Source organism: Canis lupus, chromosome 8 (assembly GCF_003254725.2).
Source record: "Canis lupus dingo isolate Sandy chromosome 8, ASM325472v2, whole genome shotgun sequence".
Lineage (NCBI taxonomy): Eukaryota > Metazoa > Chordata > Mammalia > Carnivora > Canidae > Canis > Canis lupus.
In genome coordinates, this window is record NC_064250.1 from 53,874,071 (window position 1) to 53,894,728 (window position 20,658).

General features: G+C 37.8%; 1 protein-coding gene across 4 annotated transcripts in view; it reads right to left on the bottom strand.

Annotated features, from left to right (window-relative positions):
• Window positions 1-298: 298 nt before the first annotated feature.
• SEL1L (SEL1L adaptor subunit of ERAD E3 ubiquitin ligase) overlaps window positions 299-20,658 on the bottom strand; it is a 56,854-nt gene continuing 36,494 nt past the window's right edge. For 2 of the 4 annotated variants that reach the window (XM_049113373.1, XM_025442366.3), the window contains 11 exons: window positions 18,527-18,595; window positions 17,044-17,121; window positions 15,901-15,963; window positions 14,252-14,339; window positions 13,779-13,927; window positions 12,639-12,804; window positions 11,992-12,066; window positions 10,877-11,049; window positions 7,024-7,152; window positions 4,832-4,906; window positions 299-4,463 (listed from right to left, as the gene is read on the bottom strand). In XM_049113373.1, the coding sequence (XP_048969330.1) occupies window positions 4,254-4,463; window positions 4,832-4,906; window positions 7,024-7,152; window positions 10,877-11,049; window positions 11,992-12,066; window positions 12,639-12,804; window positions 13,779-13,927; window positions 14,252-14,339; window positions 15,901-15,963; window positions 17,044-17,121; window positions 18,527-18,595 (1,275 nt within the window). In that variant the 3' untranslated portion in view covers window positions 299-4,253. The remainder of the gene's footprint in view (window positions 4,464-4,831; window positions 4,907-7,023; window positions 7,153-10,876; window positions 11,050-11,991; window positions 12,067-12,638; window positions 12,805-13,778; window positions 13,928-14,251; window positions 14,340-15,900; window positions 15,964-17,043; window positions 17,122-18,526; window positions 18,596-20,658) is intronic. The other 2 variants (XM_049113374.1, XM_025442368.3) reach the window with 1 other exon arrangement.

Below are 20,658 nucleotides of genomic sequence, written 5' to 3' on the forward strand. Positions count from 1 at the left end.
AGCCAATAATATAGCCAATAATAATAATGATAGATGGCAACTAGACTTACTGTGGGGATTTTATAAGGTTAAAAAAAAAGTAACATTTCTTATCAAATCCATTTGTCCCTAGGGCAAAATTCAACTTATAAAAATCTGAATTTGGAGTTAAAAGTAAATGAAAGATCGATTCAAGCTGCCCCAAATGAATGTCCCCAGAAGCTTCTAAAATTTCAGAAAGGTCCATCAAAAACTGAGTCATTCAGATTTAAAAAAAGAATCTGACTGGAAAGATGCTTGGTCATGGCACATTATGGCATACAGGATAACCAGAGGTGGATTCTTTATTTCACAAGTTTCAAGATACAGTACAAAACGAATCTGTACATCTCTCTATTAACAGGATTTGTTTACACAATTATATTACACTTCACCAGCCTTTATACCGTATTTAATTAAATACAAAATAAATTTACAAAAAAGTCTACCATGGTGTTCCTTCCAATGCCAGCTTATGGTCTTTTAAACTTCTCCTAAATATTGATAGTGGTTATACCTTGATCGTATTTGACATTATGATTTCTTTTCTTAAATCAAAGAGACTAGTGTCAGCTTGTCTGTCATTCAGACAGGAAAAACAGTGCATGTGAGATGACTTCCTGCACATAATCAGGACATCCTCATGCACACACAATCAGAGTTTTGCTTCTGCAAATAGTCACTTTAAAATACAAATCATTTTTACTCAGGATATTTTAGACTTTCTTGAAATACCAAGTGAAAGGAGAAATTTAGCATCAAGAACTACTATACCTGAAAAATCAGGTAGTGTCTTAGATAATGTGGTGTTCAAAAATTTTGTATTTTCACTTATATTGGAGAGCAATGACTGAGGATGAAGATTTTCATGAAAACAGAAGTTTCTTTTGCCTTATTGCTTGCATTCTTCTGGTCACAATATTGTGCAACACATATTAAATTCACTTCTAGAACAAATACTAGCTGTCGTCAGGGCAAAAGAAGCCCACACTGCTCTTCTTGGCAGGTATAGGGGCTGTTTATCTGACACTGTTCTGAAATGTGCATGTGAAACGTTAGTCCAAACCTCTGTAAAGGAAGTTTTTTTGCAGATGGAACTAGTCAGTAATACATATACTACACACATGAAGAGTTGTGGTCTCCACTCACAGGCTTGCATGCATACTTCCAAAACACTGGTTTGAAGAACAAATATGAGAACCAAAGAAAGGAGGGAAAAATGAAGCAAAAGAAAAAAAAATCCTATACAAAATACTTAAGTTTCCTGGAGGCAACAGCAGCTCCTTAATTAAATAAAGCATCAGATCATGGCCAGATCATCACAGAAGTTTCGACAACTTCTCAATGGTACAGAGCTAGCTCAGCTTAGCAGTAAAACTTCCACAAATTAATTAACCTTATATGCACAAGGTAAATCCTCAAGCGTACTACAGTAAATGATTCAAAGTAAATCTCATTTAAGTGTTAAAATAAGGAAGTTCGGAAAAAAAGGCTTTTCCTTTTTCTGTGCCATTGAATATTAACCAAAAATAAAATAAGCCTTATTCAGAAAACAAAAACTTCAAACACAGAAAGAAAACAAAACAAAACAAAATCCCAAACACCAATGCTACCTTTGTAACATAAAACAGAAGCAAAGGGATGGTCTCAAGACTGAAATAGTTGACTAACCACAAACCGAACGCAGAGGAGAATATAAGCTAAGTACTACTGTCCTCACCTTCGAAGGCAGGAAGACAGGCTAGAGGGGTCAGGAGACAGGCTACCACGGAGAAAGAGAAGCTGCACTCAATCTGCTAACTCTAAATTCTAACATTAAAACTCCTGAATCCCGGAGTTAATTTAATGTCACTGACATTAACTAGCTTTAGTTACTGTCATTTGATTCAAATGGATGCCATTTGATTAGGTAAGTATTGAGCATTATTTTAGGAGAAACACCAAACCCAGTTCCTACTTGCCTAGGTATTATGTCCCATGAACAGAAAACGAGGAGGAAGCAAGGTATTTGTAAATATACTGTTCAAATTTCCAGGAGCAAGTGACCCGGGGGTGGGGTGGGGGGTCAAGCAGGAAGTGGAAACAAGCCACAAAGAGGCTGCTTGGAATATCAGTAATAAAAAGGACACGGCAAGTAGTGGTAAACGAACAGGGAGTTTGTTATTGCATGAAGAGCACGACGGCGCTTTCCCATCTGGCTTCAGGTAGTGCACACTGCTTTAGGAAATGTCTTTTCAAAGCACGAGTGGAGGGAAGTAAAGGTAGAGATTAAAAAAAATCAGATGGATGGCTAGAGGGGGAGAAAGGGAAGTTCAGTCATCTTGGAGGGTCTTAACACATTTAAATACATTAAAACGGTTCCTTGGAAATGAAATGTGGCCGCTCCTGTGAACTATCCTCATCTATGAAGGGTGGCGGGGAAAGGTCAACTGCACTCGAATCTCAGGGTAAGAGGTCAAAGCTGTCTAACTAAGAGCTGCCCAAAACAACACGATGCTCTCGAGGCTCAGACTTGCTACCTCTCAGATAAGCTTTTACACACATGGTTCTGTGGCCACCTCTTCAAATTTGGAAGCAATTAAACAGGAGTCAAGTTTGCTTACCAGGTTTCTCGTAATCCTCCAAAACACACACAGAAAGCCTACGACTTCACATTCAAAGCCTTCATGTTCATCACAGACTAATTAACTCTAGTTCTAAATACAATGCCGACTTCAAAAACCAAAGTCTTGCAACTCTACAGGTAATACACTCTTCAAGTTTTCTGGCAGGTGAGGGATTATGGAGCAAGAGTAGAAAGGTTGTTATAAACAGGTTGAGGTCAGGAGGCATAGAAAGCCTGCTCAGATAAGAACGTAGTCTCAGACTAGATGTAGGCTGGTGAATGCCACCATCTGACAATAAAAAGAAATACAAATTCGGCTTAAGTTTAAATTTCTTCCTTTGTATGATATGTGATGTCCTCGCTTTTCTTTGTTGTTGCTGTGCTCCACACTATTTAACCAGGCAATTCTCAAGGGGCACAGCCTTGATCTTCCTCAAGTTACCAGTTGGAAGCTGGTGAATATGACAGCTAAGGACGTGGCTGACTTTCTACCGGAATAGAAAACTGCTGAAGTAAAAATCACCCTGAACAGTATGAACAGGCTTTGGCTTTCCTCAACCACTGAGTTTAATGCATCTTAGAGTCTCTGAGCTTGTTTTATACTGGGAGTCACTCGATGCCACATCCTGGCAATATCATTTCAGATCTAAAGACTTCAGGGGGGTGAGATCTGTTCTTTTGTGGTAGAAATACAAAGTGAGATCCTGGGAACAAATGCTTCATCTTTGGGGGAAAAGTGTCTATCATCTTGGTACCCTACCTAGAGTTCTTTACCACTGTTTTCTAGTTTCTCCCACTTAGTCCATCCTCTGGCTTCTGGATCAAGGCTCTGTATACTCAAAACAAACAAGCAAATTACATTGAGTAAGTGGGGGCAATGTCACATGTTAGCTCAAGGAGTCAGTTCACAATGTTTTATATATTCCATTCCAGAGAAGTGAGGTTCACATAAAACTCTTTAACACGCCTTTCAGTCTGTGAAGGAGAGAAGTATGGGATAAAGTGTGACAATCATCAATAAGAAACCTCCCCGCCTTCCCTTTTAAAATAACAAATATGTTCAATATGTATACTTGCATGTGGATTGGTAAAAGTTTCTCAGTTATTGCAGTTCTGAAACACTTTGATTTTTTTTTTTTTTTTTTTTTTTTACTTAAAAGGCAAGTTCTATTTTCAGACTTTCAAACATGTTAAGGTTAAACTTGCAACTAACTGGTTTTTCCTTTTTACAGTGATCAGTTTTTAGTGTTGATGCACAAGACCTTAGAGGTGGTTGATAGAAGAACTTATGCACATTGAGAGAATGACTGAAAAGGACCCGAGAGAGACAGCTGGGTGCAGCAGACATTTGAGTGTCTCACATGTTTCCAGAAAAAAAAAGGGGACGGGAGAGGAAGCCATTGAGAGTTGTTATTCCACACGGCACTGAAACAAACATTCAACTCAGTGTAGGTAAGAGTTACTTATCCCTGAAAATAAAGGCATCAGATTCTAAGCAGCTTTAGGAATTCAATGCTTCTTGTGCCTCTTCCAGGAGGTGACCGCTGATCCGAAGTTCTAAATCAAATGCAAGTGTTCTCAGCAGACAATATCCTTGGTTGTCACTGATCAAGGCTGGACATGGTGGCTGTTACTGGGGTGGCTGCTGCTCTGGTGGCCCCTCCTGCTGTGGCGGCCCCGGCCGTGGTCCTGGAGGCCTGGGGAGAGGCATGTCCTGGTGCTGCCTCTGCCTGTAAGCTATAACTGTTCCCAAGAGCAACGCGATGATGGTCATGAGGTAAAGGTCCCACTCAGGTCCCAAAAGCTGGTCCATGTCAAGCTGGGTGAACATATCTCGAATCTTAATGAGAATAAGAATAAAAAACACTGTGATCACTAAAATGTCAGGGAAGGAACTAGGAAAAAAGTAACATCACAAATTATACATGAATACGGAACTTATTAAAGTAATTGGTTTTAGGAACATTTTGCAATGTGATTAAACAAAAAAGCTTTAAAAAGCCTTCAGGAACTTTTATAATAATATGCCTCAGGAACAGAGTTATTATTTTGTCATAGTAGGTGCTACAAAGTGTCTGACAGGGTTCCTTTCCATCAGTAGTCCAATCTACTCATTTTCTACCATTTCTCACAGAAAATACTTGCACGGGATACTAAACAGTGGAGAGCCGAGGGGGGACAACAATCAGTACCTTGGCCGCCTGTTACCTGTCTGTTCTGACAGCACACCAGCTGAAGAGTCCTGTTCTGATGACAGCAAAGCACTTCACTTCTCTCATGTAACTGGAGATGGCAGGAATTCCAACGTTTAAGAGCTGCATGACTAATGCTTTTTAAATAGGATTTCACTAAATATTTAACATCTGAATTTAAACTCAAAAGATAGTTATGTTCTTAGTCTAGGAGACTTCATTTTAGTGTCACTTAAGTCATTTCTGGTATCTGTGGACTGCTACCTACCTCCAAAGGAAATAAACATAAGATATAATTCTTTATATTTAAGTAAAGTTATATTTAAAAAGGTCCCCATAAGGGCACCTGGATGGCTCAGGCAGTAAAACATCTGCTTTTGGCTCAGGTCATGATCCTGGAGTCCTGGGATCAAGTCCCATGTCTGGCTTCCTGCTAAGTGGGGAGTGTGTTTCTTCCTTTGCCCTTCCCCTGCTCATGCTCTCTCTCTCAAAAAACAAAACAAAAAACCAAAAACAAACTTAAAAAAAATAAATAAAAGGTCCTCATAATATATATTTGCAGGTGCAGGTGCTAAATTTTTTGGGGAAAAGATTATAAGAAATTATTAACTGTGTTTCCTGGAGTGGGACCTGTGATAGGAGATTCGGTGTTTTCTGTACCGTCTGACTTTCTCACCATCAATACTTATTTACTCTCTCTTTTTTTTTAGTTGGAATAGCTATGTGGTAAGATTTTGGAGCATTTTATTCTCTTTTTTATACTTCTTTATTAAAAAAAAAAAAACAAGACAATGCACTTAGTATGGCATATCGCATGACCCAATCCTAGATCATCAGCAGTTTCTTAGTCCTACAAACTGTGAGAGACAAGGGACTGAAACAAGCATGAGAGAAAGTGAGCGAGAGGGGGAGAGAGAGAGAGGGCGAGCACAGGCTGCTACACTGTTGTTAGCTTTTCAGTTAAAGGAACAATGATTGTTTCCATTAGTGGAGGGTACAGCACTCGGCTCATGCTATCAAGTGATTATAAATTTAAATTTACCATTACAAATGTATAAGCACTTGGGAGGGCGGAGCCCCACACCTCCAGTCCTCTGGGGCGCCATGCATGGAGGACCTCAGGTAGTGCAGGACAGAGTTGCAAAAAGGAGCACTATGGATCCCAATTATATCTGTATCGCACAGGATGAAAAGCCTGTTCTGGAACCTAATGCTGAAATGGTGTATCAACCAATCCTGAACAATGATAACAAGTAGTTAAAATATCATCTTGTTCTGGTCTGGAGTGAAGTTAAACTTAAATAGCCCTTGTTTCTGCAGACATTTTAGGACTTTCAGAGTTAAATCCCATACCAGTCAATCCATTATAAGGCAGTATAGGTAAACCAAATGTAAAACTGGAGACCCCACGGGCACTTACCTGTAAATACGGATAACGAAGCTCAGTAGTTTTGAAAGGGATGGGGAACCCACCTCTTATTCGGGTTCTAACATTAGCTATTTAAGTAGTTCAAGGTATTTGTACAGAAGAAAGTTCTGGTGCTGTTTTAAACAAGTTTCACACTATCAGAAGAATTTGAAGTCCAACAGCCTGGGCAGGTTTTCAGGTTCTACTTCTTTCCCTTTTTAAAAATTCTCTTTTTAAGGGACTGGTCTAAGTCACTGGAGGCAGTCATCTGATTTATTGTTTACTGAATTTAGTTAGCTACTGTTTCAAATTGCCAAGGGTTAGTCCCATTTTCTCTAGTCCAGAAGACACATGCATCAATGAAAACTGCTTTAGCACCTGGAACCTACCTCAAAACATACTGCTCTATGGCTACATTCACCCCACACTTGATGCAGTCCCCTCGTACTTCACTTGGGGGAAGAAGGGAAAGGACCAGACACTTGCAGGACATTCCTCCCCTCTCCCTGAACTTTTAAAATACAAACCTCTAGACTGAGCAGCTTATATCATTTATATTTTAATTAAGAGGCACGGAGGGGTGCCTAGATGGCTCAGTCAGTTAAGTAGCCAACTCAGTTTCAGCTCAGGTCATGATCTCAGAGTCCTGGGATTGAGCCCCACATCAGGCTCCTCGCTCAGTGGGAGCTCTGCTTGAGGATTATCTCTCTCCCCCTCACGCCATTCATGTATGCTCTATGGCCCTCTAAAATAAATAGATAAATCTTAAAAAAAAAAAAAAAAGGGCATGGAACACTTACATTTGTTTCCCGTATGTACTGCAAGAAATATACCACACCCAGTTTGCATAGTGCTAGGAAGACTGGTACTTGGGCGTCTGGGCTGGCTTCAGCTGCCATGTCATAAAAACGTTTTGCAAGGTGAATATCCTATAATATAGGTAATAAACCAAAATTCATCTTTTGTTAAAATAAGTAAAAATAATATTATTTAGTTTATATATTCAGTTATCAATTTATGTATTTAGAACATAATTTATTTCACCTTTCAAGTTTTCATTTTAAAATTTCCCTTACCTAATGAAAAACTCAACCTATAATTGGGTAATATTTCTTTAATTATCTAACTGCTTAATTTTGAAAAATTTAGCTGAAAAGTATTAAAGTTTAACTCATGTTCCTCCTGTCTGACACCCTCTTTGCTGTGTATATGTGCTGCATACAGCTACCTACCTATGTATAACAGGTTTATCTGAAGATTCCCGGGGTGACCTATAAGTCTCAAGTTAATTTTTCCTACTTAAAATTTCAGTCACTATAAGCGATTTCTGGTTTCAGTTTGGAGCAGTGATCTTTCAAACTTGGTAACATGCTCACAATTTTTCAAAGGGTACTTGCATGGAGAGTGTTAAGGAACTTGCATTCTGCATTTCCCTGCCTTAGACATATTTCTGTAAAAGGTGAAACAAGTCATATGGATTCTGGCCCAGACTAGAGTGTTCTGCATACAGATAAATGCAGAATGGCACAGTAGGACATTGTGAAATTTTCATTTTACAACCTCACTTTTTCCATGCCCTATTGTCAAAGAAGACCAAACTCCAAGGAAAGAATTCCATGAAACATGGGAAAGAAAGGCTAAACATTAAGAACTTTCCCAACATAGTTCAATATAAGCAGTTACTTTCAACGATTCCCTAAACTGTCACTAGAGTGTGTCATTACTTAAAAAGAAGGATTTCTTCTGTACTAACAATAACAGTATAGTTTGATTTTTCAAAAAATGTAACAAGCTTTTCTTTTTTTGGACTATCACATTTTTTAAGATCATGGATCAAACTTTATGTGATAACATCAACTTTTGTGTAAGTGATTTAACAGGGTAACTAAATCTTATTAATTACATCCCAAATTATTCTATATAAACAATAATCATTTAATCCTTAATATTCTTTTAGCTGTACTAGACGCTGGACTGAGTAGTTTTCAGTAGTATGAATGCTTATTTAAAAAATGGGAAAAAATAGGAAAAGGAGATCATAATGTTGTAAAAACTAATGGAATCATTCTGATTTTAATACATGATTAATTATTCTTTAAAGTTGCATTCCATAGTTCCCTACTCGCATTCTTATAAAAGAAATACTGTGCTTTTTATCATTGTCATCTATTCAAGAATTTATATAAGCTATACATATTACAAATTAAATTATGAGAATGCACACTGATTAATTTTCTTGGCTTCTGATCTATTATAAAAACACACTGTTAAGAGTTCTATTACTTTAATTTTGATTGCTTTCCGTAAATTATGAAGTGTATTCCATAAAAACCATAACGTATGTGCAATCTTTATATTAGTCATCAAACACATTAATTTTATTGGAATTAAAAAAAATGAAGTCAGACTTGCTGACAGAAGCGAAATCTGATCTGACTGACTGGTCTGACAATTAAGAGAGGCTTCGTTCGGTAACTCAATAATATGGTAGAGATCACCTACAAGCTGAATGCACTTTGCCTGCAGTTCCAGAGTCCTGATAAAACTACATTCAAGTATCTAATATTAATATAAGTGTAAAATAAAAAACTATACATACTGGAATTAAAAACATTAATATGCAAATGTGGTAAAACAAAAGGCACTTGGACAAAAACTTAGTGCATTAGCAAAATGAAAATGAACAACTTGCCCTTAAGTATATTAGGTCAATAGAGTGTCTCTAAGTGACAGAGTTATAACAGAATCAGTTATTTGATCAACCTTGGTCAAGTCTTTCGGCACTCCACCCAGAAACTGAGAAAGCGAACAACTCCAGTAACTAGGGGATGAATACATCTTTTGCAACCCTCTAGTTTCCAATTCTTTGCTTTCAATAAGATTGAAGGGGGACTTAACCAAACTGTCAATGATAGATCATTGAAAATAATGTGAATCACTCTGATTTGGGGCATATGTTATAGACTAAATGTTTGTGTCCTCCCTAAATTTTTAGGTGGAAATTCTACTCCCTCAGGTGATGGCTGGGATTAGAAGGTGAGGTCTCTGAGAGTTACCACCATTAGATGAGGTTATTAGGGCAGAGCTCTCATGAATGGAATCAGCATCCTTAAGAGTCTTTAAGTGCTTGCTGCTTCCTTCTTGCTCTTTCCTTAGGTAAGGACAAAAGCTAGAAGACAGCTGTCTCCTGGCCCAGGAAGCAGGGCCTCACCAGACACCAAATCCACAGCCACCCTGCACTTCAACTTCTCAGCCTCTAAAACTGTGAGAAATTATGTTGTTTAAGCCACCTAATCTACGGTATTCTGTTATTGCAGCCCAAAAGAAGACAGCACATACTCGTAAAGCAGTTTAAGGAATTAAGCGAACTTGCTATAGGAAGATTCTTCCCATTCCATAAATTTGTTTATATGAACAAGATTCCAGTCATACATTTATAAAAATGATACATGAAATTAATGCCTAATCTACTCAGTGATTCTTAAACTAATTTTTAGAAGATGCTCCATTCATCTCATTAAAAGATGTTTTCAATAACTACCGCAAAAAGTAAAATTTTAGTGAAATTTATATTCTGTTGATTCATTCAATACTGTATTGATAATTAACCAACTTATGACTAATAATATCTCATGAATTTTTCTTATCACTTAGAGTATATAGGAAATAAAATTTAAAGTTTAACATACTTTTTTTTAACATACTTTGTTTCAAATAAGTATGATCCAGTGATCAATAAAGGAGCTAAGCATTAAAAACACTGCATTAGTATGCAATGCTAGGGGAATAATGGACTGAAAATATAAACTCAGGAAGAAAAAAAGATACCATTTTAATGAGCTTGCTGAGCTTGCTGTGTATTTAAAAAAATGAAGGTATCAAAATTTTGTTATTTAGAGTAATTTAGTCATTTTATTTTAAAAAGTACTCGTGTGGGCAGCCCAGGTGGCTCAGTAGTTTAGCACCGCCTTTAGCCTAGGGTGTGATCCTGGAGACTCGGGATCGAGTCCACGTCAGGCTCCCTGCATGGAGCCTGCTTCTCCCTCTGTGTCTCTGCCTCTCTCTCTCTCCTTTCTGTTTCTCATGAATAAATAAATAAAATATTAAAAAAAAAAAACTACTGGTGCTTAGAATAGCTAGAATTTATATCCTGTGGAGCTTACAATGAAAAGTTTTCAATGTCAAATTAAAAAGCACAGCTTTTAAACACAGTTTTTCAAAATTCCCTTAGGGTATACAGGCAAAAACTTAAGGCCATGGGGTCTAAAGAAAGTTATAATTCATTAAGAAGGCATAGACTTAGAAATATGTTTATCAATGCAAACATCTTAATTTATTTCTCAATAATTTAGAAACAACAGAATTTGGCTGGAGATGGACAGTTTTTCAAACAAGGAGTTCCATTTAAATGAATCTGTTTTTGGCTTACTATCCTAAATATAGCTAGCAGTGTGTATCTGACAGCAACAGGCATGTGTCCAATGACAAGAGAGATGTAAGGATCAGCTTCTGAAAAATTACAAAACTGTCTCATTACTTAGTGCTTAACATCTGAGCACATTCCAAAGAAAGCCTATATTCTAATAAAAATGTAGACGATTCCCCCAAATCACAATTATATCATTCAGACATTTATTTTGAATCCCCGCTCACCTGTTTAATGCCTAGTCCTTTCTCATGCATATATCCCAGATTAAACATAGCTTGTGCACTGTGTTGCTGCTCAGATGCTAGGCGATAATGAATAAATGCAGTCTCGTAGTCTACGTCAGTGCCAAAGCCATAGAAATGGTAGTCTCCAAGCTTAATTCTAGCCACGGTATAGCCTTAAACAAAAATTAAATGCAAAACTGCCAATAAATAAAGGGTGTTTAAAACAGACCAAACTACTATTATTTCTCCTCCTGTTAACATGCATACATAAAACAGAATTCTAATTTGCAGTACATTAAACTTTACAACAAATCCTTCAGCCAAGCTATAAATTCAATAAAGATTTAAACTAGAGGTGTTGCTCTTCTGAAGAAGGCTTTGTAATAGTCAGGGAAGCGTAAAACAAAGTAGGTGGTAATCCCTATTTCATGATAATATTCTTCAAGTGAACATATTCTAGTCTGTCATGCCATTTACATTGTGAAGTGGTTCAACTGGACCACTGTTTGGGTTTGAAGAAGGGACAGCCAAGCAATGTTGAAAGGAGTATGTGAGAAAGGTTAAAATCTTTTGGGGTTTTAGGCTAGTATTTTGTTATACGTTCTATTCAATTCTCATTTTACACAGAATACTGGTCTCAAGCTAAAAACCAAAGAATAAGCCATAACATGATATCAATGTCCAGTACAAAGACCTGGCAATTCAATTCAGAAACCCAGGGACTGGAACTTCTGTTTTAAGAATAAATCAGTCCTGGGCAGCCCCGGTGGCGCAGCAGTTTAGCACCGCCTGCAGCCTGGGGTGTGATCCTGGAGACCCGGGATCAAGTCCCACATCGGGCTCCCCGCATGGAGCCTGCTTCTCCCTCTGCCTGTGTCTCTGCCTCTTTGCCTGCCTCTCTCTCTCTCTGCCTCTGAATAAATAAATTAAAAAAAAAAAAAAAAAGAATAAATCAGTCCTGATGCAAACAAGTTAAGCAATAGTTGGTCTGTCTGCTTAATTTTAAGTTGATGAATGACATTATTTAATTTTTTTTTGAGATAAGAAAACAAAATGGAAACAGTAAAGAAAAGTCCATGGGTGGAACTCTTCTCTACAATGCAGTGGCCACTCACCCTGAGAGGCAGCCCTGTTCCAATGCAGCAAAGCTCTAGGGTAAGTCTCGTTCTCCCCCACGATGGTTGCTTCCCCTATGGGGGAGATGAAGTAAATACATACCAGGCAATTAAGGACAGGCACTAGACTTTTAGGCTTCATTTATAAGTCAGGGTGGCTATGTAGAACATAATTTAAACAAGAATTGTGATATGACAAAAGTTAAATGAAAAAAACATTGTATTGACGTTAAACTAGTATGAGAATAAAATACTGAGTTTAAAGGAATCACTGCCTCCATCCAGGACAACACTACTTGCTGCAAAATGCTGTATCCACAGAACTAATTAGGAGACTAACTACTGAGCCACTTCTAAGGATCTACGTACCACTGGAGAAGCAATGTTCTTCTACCTGCTGTATTTTGAAAAATGGACTTACTGAAAGCAGTTAATTTTGTGACAAATGGCAAATCCATTTCTACTGTCAACTCTAACATATTAAACTAACTTGGTTGGCTTAGGGAGCTGAGGGAAATTACTTGAGCACCTGTGTTGTTATGGTCTATTTACAACAATAAAGAAGTTTCTTTGTGGCTTTTCTCTTTAAGCACAAACAGGTTACCCGAGATATTCTACAGCCAAGGCAGGCCCACACTGAACCTTACTCTGATCGAGAATGAAGGCTGCATTGCTCTGTGCCACTTCATAGCCTTGTTCGGCCAGCAGGAGGTACTGGATCACTGCGGCGTTGTAGTCGCCATCTTTATAGCTATTATAGGCCGTCATAAGCCTCTCGGACCAACGGCCTCGTTCACACACATTCTTAAACAACTGCGAGAATAGGAAAGAAAAAAAAAAGAACCCGGTAAGAAAATAAGGAACATCTGCCAGAAAATCAGTTCTGCACTTTGGCTACAAGTGACTATTAAGCTACCTTTCTGAATCTTTGGCAGCTTTATTAAACATATACGAAGTCTGCGATATTTATTTGAAGCTTTCAGTTAGTCTTTAGACGAGGTTTATAAAAAAAATTGTGAACAGTTACATACCATTACCCTTGCCAGGCACTGTTCTAGTGCTTTATGTCCAGTATGTACAAAGCTTTTTTTTTTTTTAATTTTTTTAATATTTATGTATGATAGGCACACAGTGAGAGAGAGAGGCAGAGACACAGGCAGAGGGAGAAGCAGGCTCCATGCACTGGGAGCCCGATGTGGGATTCGATCCCGGGTCTCCAGGATCGCACCCTGGGCCAAAGGCAGGCGCTAAACCGCTGCGCCACCCAGGGATCCCTGTACAGAGCTTCTTTTAAGGCTCCCATGAGGTCATGGAGGACACTCTATGAGGTAAGTTCTATTAGCTGCCCCATTTTACAACCAAAGAAAATGAAGCACAGAGAGGTTTAGAAACTGTGCCAGGCATTCATCAAATGCCACTCTGAAGTGCCATTTATGAGACAGCTAAAGAGGAAAAGTTCCCTTTGGGAGACATCAGCATTCCCCTTTGTAACATTCATTCAACACAGATTTTTTGGTGCTGTTTCAGATACTGTCTAGGTGCTAAAGAGACAGCAAACAACACCACCTGTCCTTATAAATGCAGATTCTAGTGGGAAGAGACAAATGAAATGAATAAGCATGATAGTGACATATGACATACAGGCCTTCAGAATCTTCCCTCAGTGTATCAAAACTAATAGGTTGAGTGTGTTTCTACTCAAGAAGAAATCATGCAAAGAAAACCAGAATTAAAATTAATCTGGGAAAATTAATTTCCTGTGTACAAGCTGGTAGGAAAGCCCTTACCTCCACTGCAGTATGACATGATCGCATCACACCTGTGCCGCTGGCATGCATCTGTGCTAGGTTATAGAAAGCCAAGATATGGCCTCCCTGAGAAGCTAAATTAAAATACTTCAAGGCTTGTTTATAATCCCTCTTGACTCCAATGCCATCTGTAAGGAAAATCACACGAAAGGTCAGAAATAGCCTTAAATAAGATTTAGTTGAAGCATCAGAGAAGCCTTACATAATGAGTAAAATGAAATGAAATTGAGAATTCTTAATCAGGAAAGATGCGAATCTTACTAATATAGATTAGCATATTAATACAGATTAACATAATTTATAATGAAAAACAAGATGCACAAAGCATAGAATTAGAAGAATATTAATCAGCCAGAATGTAATAGTTCTCATTTCATGTCATAGTGGCATCTAGTTGAAAATAAATAATTTAGATCTTGGTATATACAGTGTTTAATTCCAACGTTACTTACTATAGTACATAGAGCCAAGCTGCAGTTGCCCATCCACCCAGCCTTGTTCAGCAGCTTTCTGGAAATACTTTAGTGCCAGATCATAATTCTGCAGGAAAAGAGGTTACATGATCACATGATGAGAGAGCTCAAAAGGTTGATATACTCAGGAGAGTCATTCATTTAAAAGAGTTAACAAAACACATAGAAGGCATTCTCAAAGAATCATTAAAAAGACTATCATAATTTTTAAATAATATATAGATGGTAGTCTAAGTCACAGAGGAATTAAAATAGTTAAGACTATAACTATAGTTAAGTAGTTATTTATATAGTTAACTATATAGGTATATGGTCTTAACTGTGAAGAAAAGCAGAGTTTTTGTGAAATAATATATTCACTGTCAGAAAGGCTACACCACACTAGTGGAACACAAGACCAGGACTTAAGAAAGTTGTAATCTTTCCTATAATCAACAAATCTTTTTTGAACCTCAATTTTTCTAACATTAAATAAGGAAAATTCTCTTCTTATTCATTCTTTCCCTATGTAGCTTATCAAGCACTATATGATTATTAGACTTCAAATATCATATGTATCCATAGAAAAAAATTAAAACAAAGATCACTACTGAATTTTAGTGTCCTAAAATGACTAGAAGGAATCAAAATAAGAACATACTACTTTCTTCTGAGCTGGTGAACACCTACAGATTAGGAACCTAAACCTAATTCTTCGTTTCACGCCTGAATCAAAAACATTTTACCTGGAGAGATCATACAGAGAAGAGAAGAGGGCAGCAATGAGAATCTAGGAGCATCCAACATGAGGAAGTAGTACAGAATGAGAAGCAATGGCTTAGGAAAACCAAGAGAACTTGTAGAATTCCAGGAAAGTTCAAGTGACATAGAACCAAAAATGTCAACAGGAGTTGACTTTTAGAAGGTTACTGGTGACCGGCATAGAGCAGTTACACAAGGCAAAAGCCTGACTGTTGAGAGATAAATAATGCGTAGTAGCCACTCATATAGTTCATTCTTTGGAGAAATCTGGCTTTGTAGAGGACTGGAGAGAAGAGAGGTAATAGCTAGAAGGGCAAAGAATAGAACAGAAAGTTTTTCTTCTCCTAAATGGGAGGGACAAGCACTTTCTCAGGCTTGAGTGAAGAAGCAGGGAGAGGGGTGTCTGGGTGGCTCAGTAGGTCAAGCATCTGCCTTCAGCTCAGGTCATGATCCCAGGGTCCTGAGTCTGCTCAGCAGGCAGTCTGCTTCTCCTCTCCCTCTGCCCCTCCCCACTACTCAGGCTCTCACTTGCTTTCTCTCAATTGAATAAATAAAAAATCTTAAAAAAAAAAAAAAAAAAAAAAGAGAGAAGTAGGGAGGGATAAGTCCTGGAGAAGTGGAAGCACAGGTAGGGTAGAGAACATAACAGAAGAATGAGAAACACCTTCATCTCTTTAGAGAAAGTGCCAGAGACAGAGCCATTCAAAGAAAGCAGTTACTATGGTGGGTACCAGGTGAAGGGTAGTAGGGAGTCAAGCCCAGAGAACAGGAAAAGGTTTAGCTCTGGTTATAAAGGAAGGATTTCATCCAGGCTGGAAGCAAGTTACACTTCCCTACCTCACTAGCTGATTGCTTGTTTAAGTCAGAATGCTAGCCTCAAAACTTACAACTTGAACTCCTCTCCCGTACAGGTAAGCCATTCCAAGTCCACTCTGTCCGACCGGGTTGCCCTGAAAACCAGAGACAAAAGAGTGAAAGGATTCATTAAAATATAAATAAATAAAATAAAAGGAAAGACTAAATGACTACCAAAGAAATAATTTACAAGCATATTCAAAAAATGTCTTTGTAGTTTTCAATTCAAACTTTTCTTTCCCATCAGGCTAAATGTAATACTGACTTTTAGAGCTTTGGAGGTCTTCAATAATTTGCTGAAAAAGAGGAAATAACACATTTACCTAGAATTAAATTTTAGTGACTTTACCTTATGACCATCTGTTCCATGAGCTTATGATAGAAAACATGACTAATGTATTTCTTCTTCTTAAAATTAAAAGTAGGTCACTCCTGGGGTAGGTTTTCATTGGTAACCTCCCTCCCCGATAAAGATGGAAGATGCCATGGTGTAAAGTCAACAACCATGTAAGACAGCAATATTGGAATCAGGTGGAAAAGATACACTTAAGATTACTGGAGTGGCACAGAACAAAGACAATCATTGTTTTGAGACCTGAAAGAGAAAAGTCTAAAATTCAACCTAAACTCAGAGGGGACAGAGGCATTTTTTCAAAAGTCTCACAGCACTCCTTTGGGAAATACTCAACTGACATTTGGAACTAAAGCAGTTGGCAAGGAGATAAGCGTACACATTGGAGGCATACAGGTCTTAAATATTCATACATAGTCTTCTCTGGGCCAAAGAAAGCCTGAATTTTATATTTATGATTACTGAAAGTACCCAGTTACATAAGTTTTAAACCTCAAGTTGCAATACAAATGGGGCAAATTATGGTAAATCTCAACTTGCATTGCTAAAATCAGTATTTCCCCAGTGAAGAAACTTCTCAATGAAATTGAAACAGAGGCTTAATATTCAATAATGTGGTTCCCCCGTGCCAAATAAATTGCTTTTTATCAGGAAGGTTTTATTCCTAACCACTCCATTCCCACAAAAATCACATTTACATAAGTGCTTTAAATAATCTGAGGCCATGAGTTGGTTATGACTAATCCTTCTGTATAATAAACCTATTTATTAAAATAATAATAACATGGCACACATTTCAATACACTGAGTCATGAGGTCTTACCATGTCAGCAGCTTTCTTAAAGTAGTGAAGAGCTGTCTCATTGCTCTGCGGTACAATATCACTTCCCTCTGAATACATCTGGAAAACAGAGCCTAATTTTATTAAGAACTATACTCCTTTTGCCTATAATGTATTTCTAGCTCATCTCATTCTGGTTTTTGTTAGGTATCATGAAATCTTTCAACATAATTTAAAATTCCCCATAGGATATTTTTGATTTAAAAGCAAAACCTTAAAAGTAAACATTATTATTATATACTCTTTGTCATAACAAATTTAGGACTTCTCCATAAACATGAATATCGTAAAATCATGTCACAGATCAATCTCAGGAGGAAGAAACCTTTAACTCAAGGTGAATCTTTTCTCTCTATGCCAGGGTAGTCAAATGGGTGATGATCTGCCTGGGGTCACTGATTATACAAGAGAAAGGAGTGCTTTTGGCAATGCCCATGTCCCCTTTCTCTTCTATCACTATTTCCCTCAGGGTAAGATACAGGGTAGATCTTAAGTTCAGGAAAATAACTAAAAGGTTATTTTAAAAGGTTTCAAGCACTGATGATCAGAGTACCAGGTACGGAACATGATAAAAGGGCCAAGAGAAAGAAGAACAGAATGACCAAGACTGCTTTCATCCAAATCTACATTAAGAAAACAACAATGGACATCTTTTTTTGAGATAGGGTTAATTAGGAATTCAGAGCAAGAACCAAAAGGGCTAGAATGGACAGTTCTTAAAGGATTAACAAAAATAAATGGGGAATATACCAATTTCAATGCTATAATGGTTCAGCTGTCTACATATACAGTTCTCAGGCCCGAAATAACTGGTTGTGATTATGTGGCAAATACTAATGAAATTTTTCTATTTCCAAGAATCTTTGTGACAGATTTACTCTACCTGAGCATCCTAACCTTAGGATTTGGTTATGGATGAAAATATCCACTGATTTATACTGTATTTGTTTTCAAAATAATGAAAAAGGAAGTTCTGAGACTGTACCATGTCATATAGAATCTATTTGCTAGGTCTCTAGACTTCCGTGTTTCCTTGCTTAGAAAAGAACTGCATTGACCAGTAGGTGACAGCCATTACACTAAGATAATTAAAGTCTGCAGACAAACTCCAATAAACTCTAGTTGCCTCTATTCAGCATGGAAGAAAACAAGCAATTATGACTGACTTAGCAAAAAACCTGTACAGCATGAAGAATAAATTCCTCATTACTGCATAAAATACACACAAAGTAGGAGCTCAGTGAAAGCTAATTTCAACCATACTGATGAGGAAATGCTGTTTTTCTCATGTTACCTGAGAAAACACCTCAAAATAACACTTATCTTACCACAAGAGACAATTATCCTTGTATTGGAAGTTTTACTTCAGTTTATTTTTAGTAAACTGTAGGTCCTAACTAAAACATGTGCTTATTATGCAAACACCTCTTGCTATTGCATAATACGTTCACAGGATGTACAGTACCTTTCCCAAGAAGGCCATAGCATGTGAATTGCCAGCATTAGCTGCTAAATTGAAGTAGTCGAATGCTCTCTGTGAGAAAAGAATTAAAATAATTAATTTTTATAGAATCTGCCTTTGGCTTTTCACCAAAACAATCATTTCAGGAACATTTACAAAATCTTGTAATATTCCAGTATCTCAGTTTAAATAGCAACATGCTATATCTCTTGGGTGCTTTAGGTATCCACCTCTCTTCAGGCCCATATCCAATCCATCACTGGGGTCCTGTAACTTTCATCACCAAATTCCTCTTGAATCTACCTATGATCTTCTACTGCCACAATTCTAGGCTAAGCTACATTATCTCACACCCGAACTTCTGGGACACTCCCCTCCTTGGTCTTCCTGCCTTTAGTCTTTAGTGACCCAAAGCAACAGTTCAAAAAACTTAACATGCTGGTCCTTACAGATCCTTGAAGTTCTGCAGGGGATATAGTGACAGGATCAGACACGGCTTATTTCAGTACCGCTCAGCTTGCTCTCTGCACTCTGGTTCTTCCCACCTCAGGACCTACACACATACCACTCTTTTTGGCCTGGAATGATCTTACCTCCACCCTTGACTTAAATGTCACCCATTTCTCCTCAGAGACAACTGCTACCTTCCACTGATGAACCTGTTACTGGACCCTTTCATTCTCCTTAGTAACAACAATCACAATTACATATTTGCTGGTGTGTGATCACTTAAAAAATATATAATATTCTAGTTCTATTAAACTTGAAGCTCTGTAAGGACAAAGAGACCAAAGCTATTTTGTCTAGCATTATATCCTGAATGCCTAGCAGTAAAGAGGCACATAGCAGGCACTCAAATTATTGTTGAATCAATGCAGTTATGTACTAGGAACTCCTTTTATTCCTTCTGAGAAGCTGGTGAAAAAATTTATCCTTGTGTAGGTGTTTCACAAGTAGGCAGCATACACCAAGAATATCCCAAAACTTGTATAAAAGATATGTAGCAAACTCGCCATCCAGAATTGTTCTCTCATCTGACATTTTTATTAACCAGTTCATCTGGCCTAATGAGATAGATCTTAATGACCTAAAGACAATGAAAGCAGTCAAAATGCCATCTGAATTAAAAAATATGCATATAGATATTTGGTATAGTATTTTTTAAAAGATTTTATTTATTTATTCATGAAAGATCACACAGAGAGAGGCAGAGACACAGGCAGAGGGAGTAGCAGGCTCCATGCAGGGAGCCTGACGTGGGACTCGGTCCCGGGTCTTCAGGATCACACCCTGGGCTGAAAGCAGCACTAAACCGCTGAGCCACCCAGGCTGCCCATGTATAATTATTTTTAAAGATTTTATTTATTTATTTATGAGAGACACACTAAGAGAGGCAGAGACATAGGCAGAGGGAGAAGCAGGCTCCCCTCTGGGAGCCCGATGTGGGGCTTGATCCTGGGACCATGGGATCATGCCCTGAGCCAAAGGCAGATGCTCAACTGCTGAGCCACCCAGGTGTCCCGATATTTGGTATAGTTTTAAGTGATAAGTGTATTTTGTTATGATCTAATTCTTAAAGTGGATGGGATATGGAAATGAAATAACCTTAATTAGAATATTTAACTTATAGCACAGTAACAGTTTTATTAGTCTACAAACATTTATCAAGAACTCATTATGTGTCAGGCACTGTCAGGTGCTGGGAATAAAGTGGTAAAGTCCATGCTTTTTTGCAACTTAAGTTCTAGCAGAGAAAAAATAATAATAATTAATTACATAATTAGTGAATTTACAACGGGTAAGGGCAGTACAGATTTTCAGAAACTGTAACTGTGGTACGTGACCTATTGGTCCTGGAGTGGAGTTAGGAGTCCAGAGGAACATTTTAGGGGAAGATATACTGGAGTTGAATTCTGGAGGAAGAGTAGGAATTAGCTATGTTAAGGAGATGGGATAATATTTACTCTAGACAGAAGGACTCGCACTCCAGAAGTCCTGAGATAGGTTCTTCATATTTACAAAGACCTGAAAAAAGGTCCATGTGCCTGTGAAAGGGTCTGGTGAAGTAAACAGACTGGTACAAGATCTTAGAAATCATGTTAAAGGTTTTGGTCTTTAAGCAATTGGAAATCGTG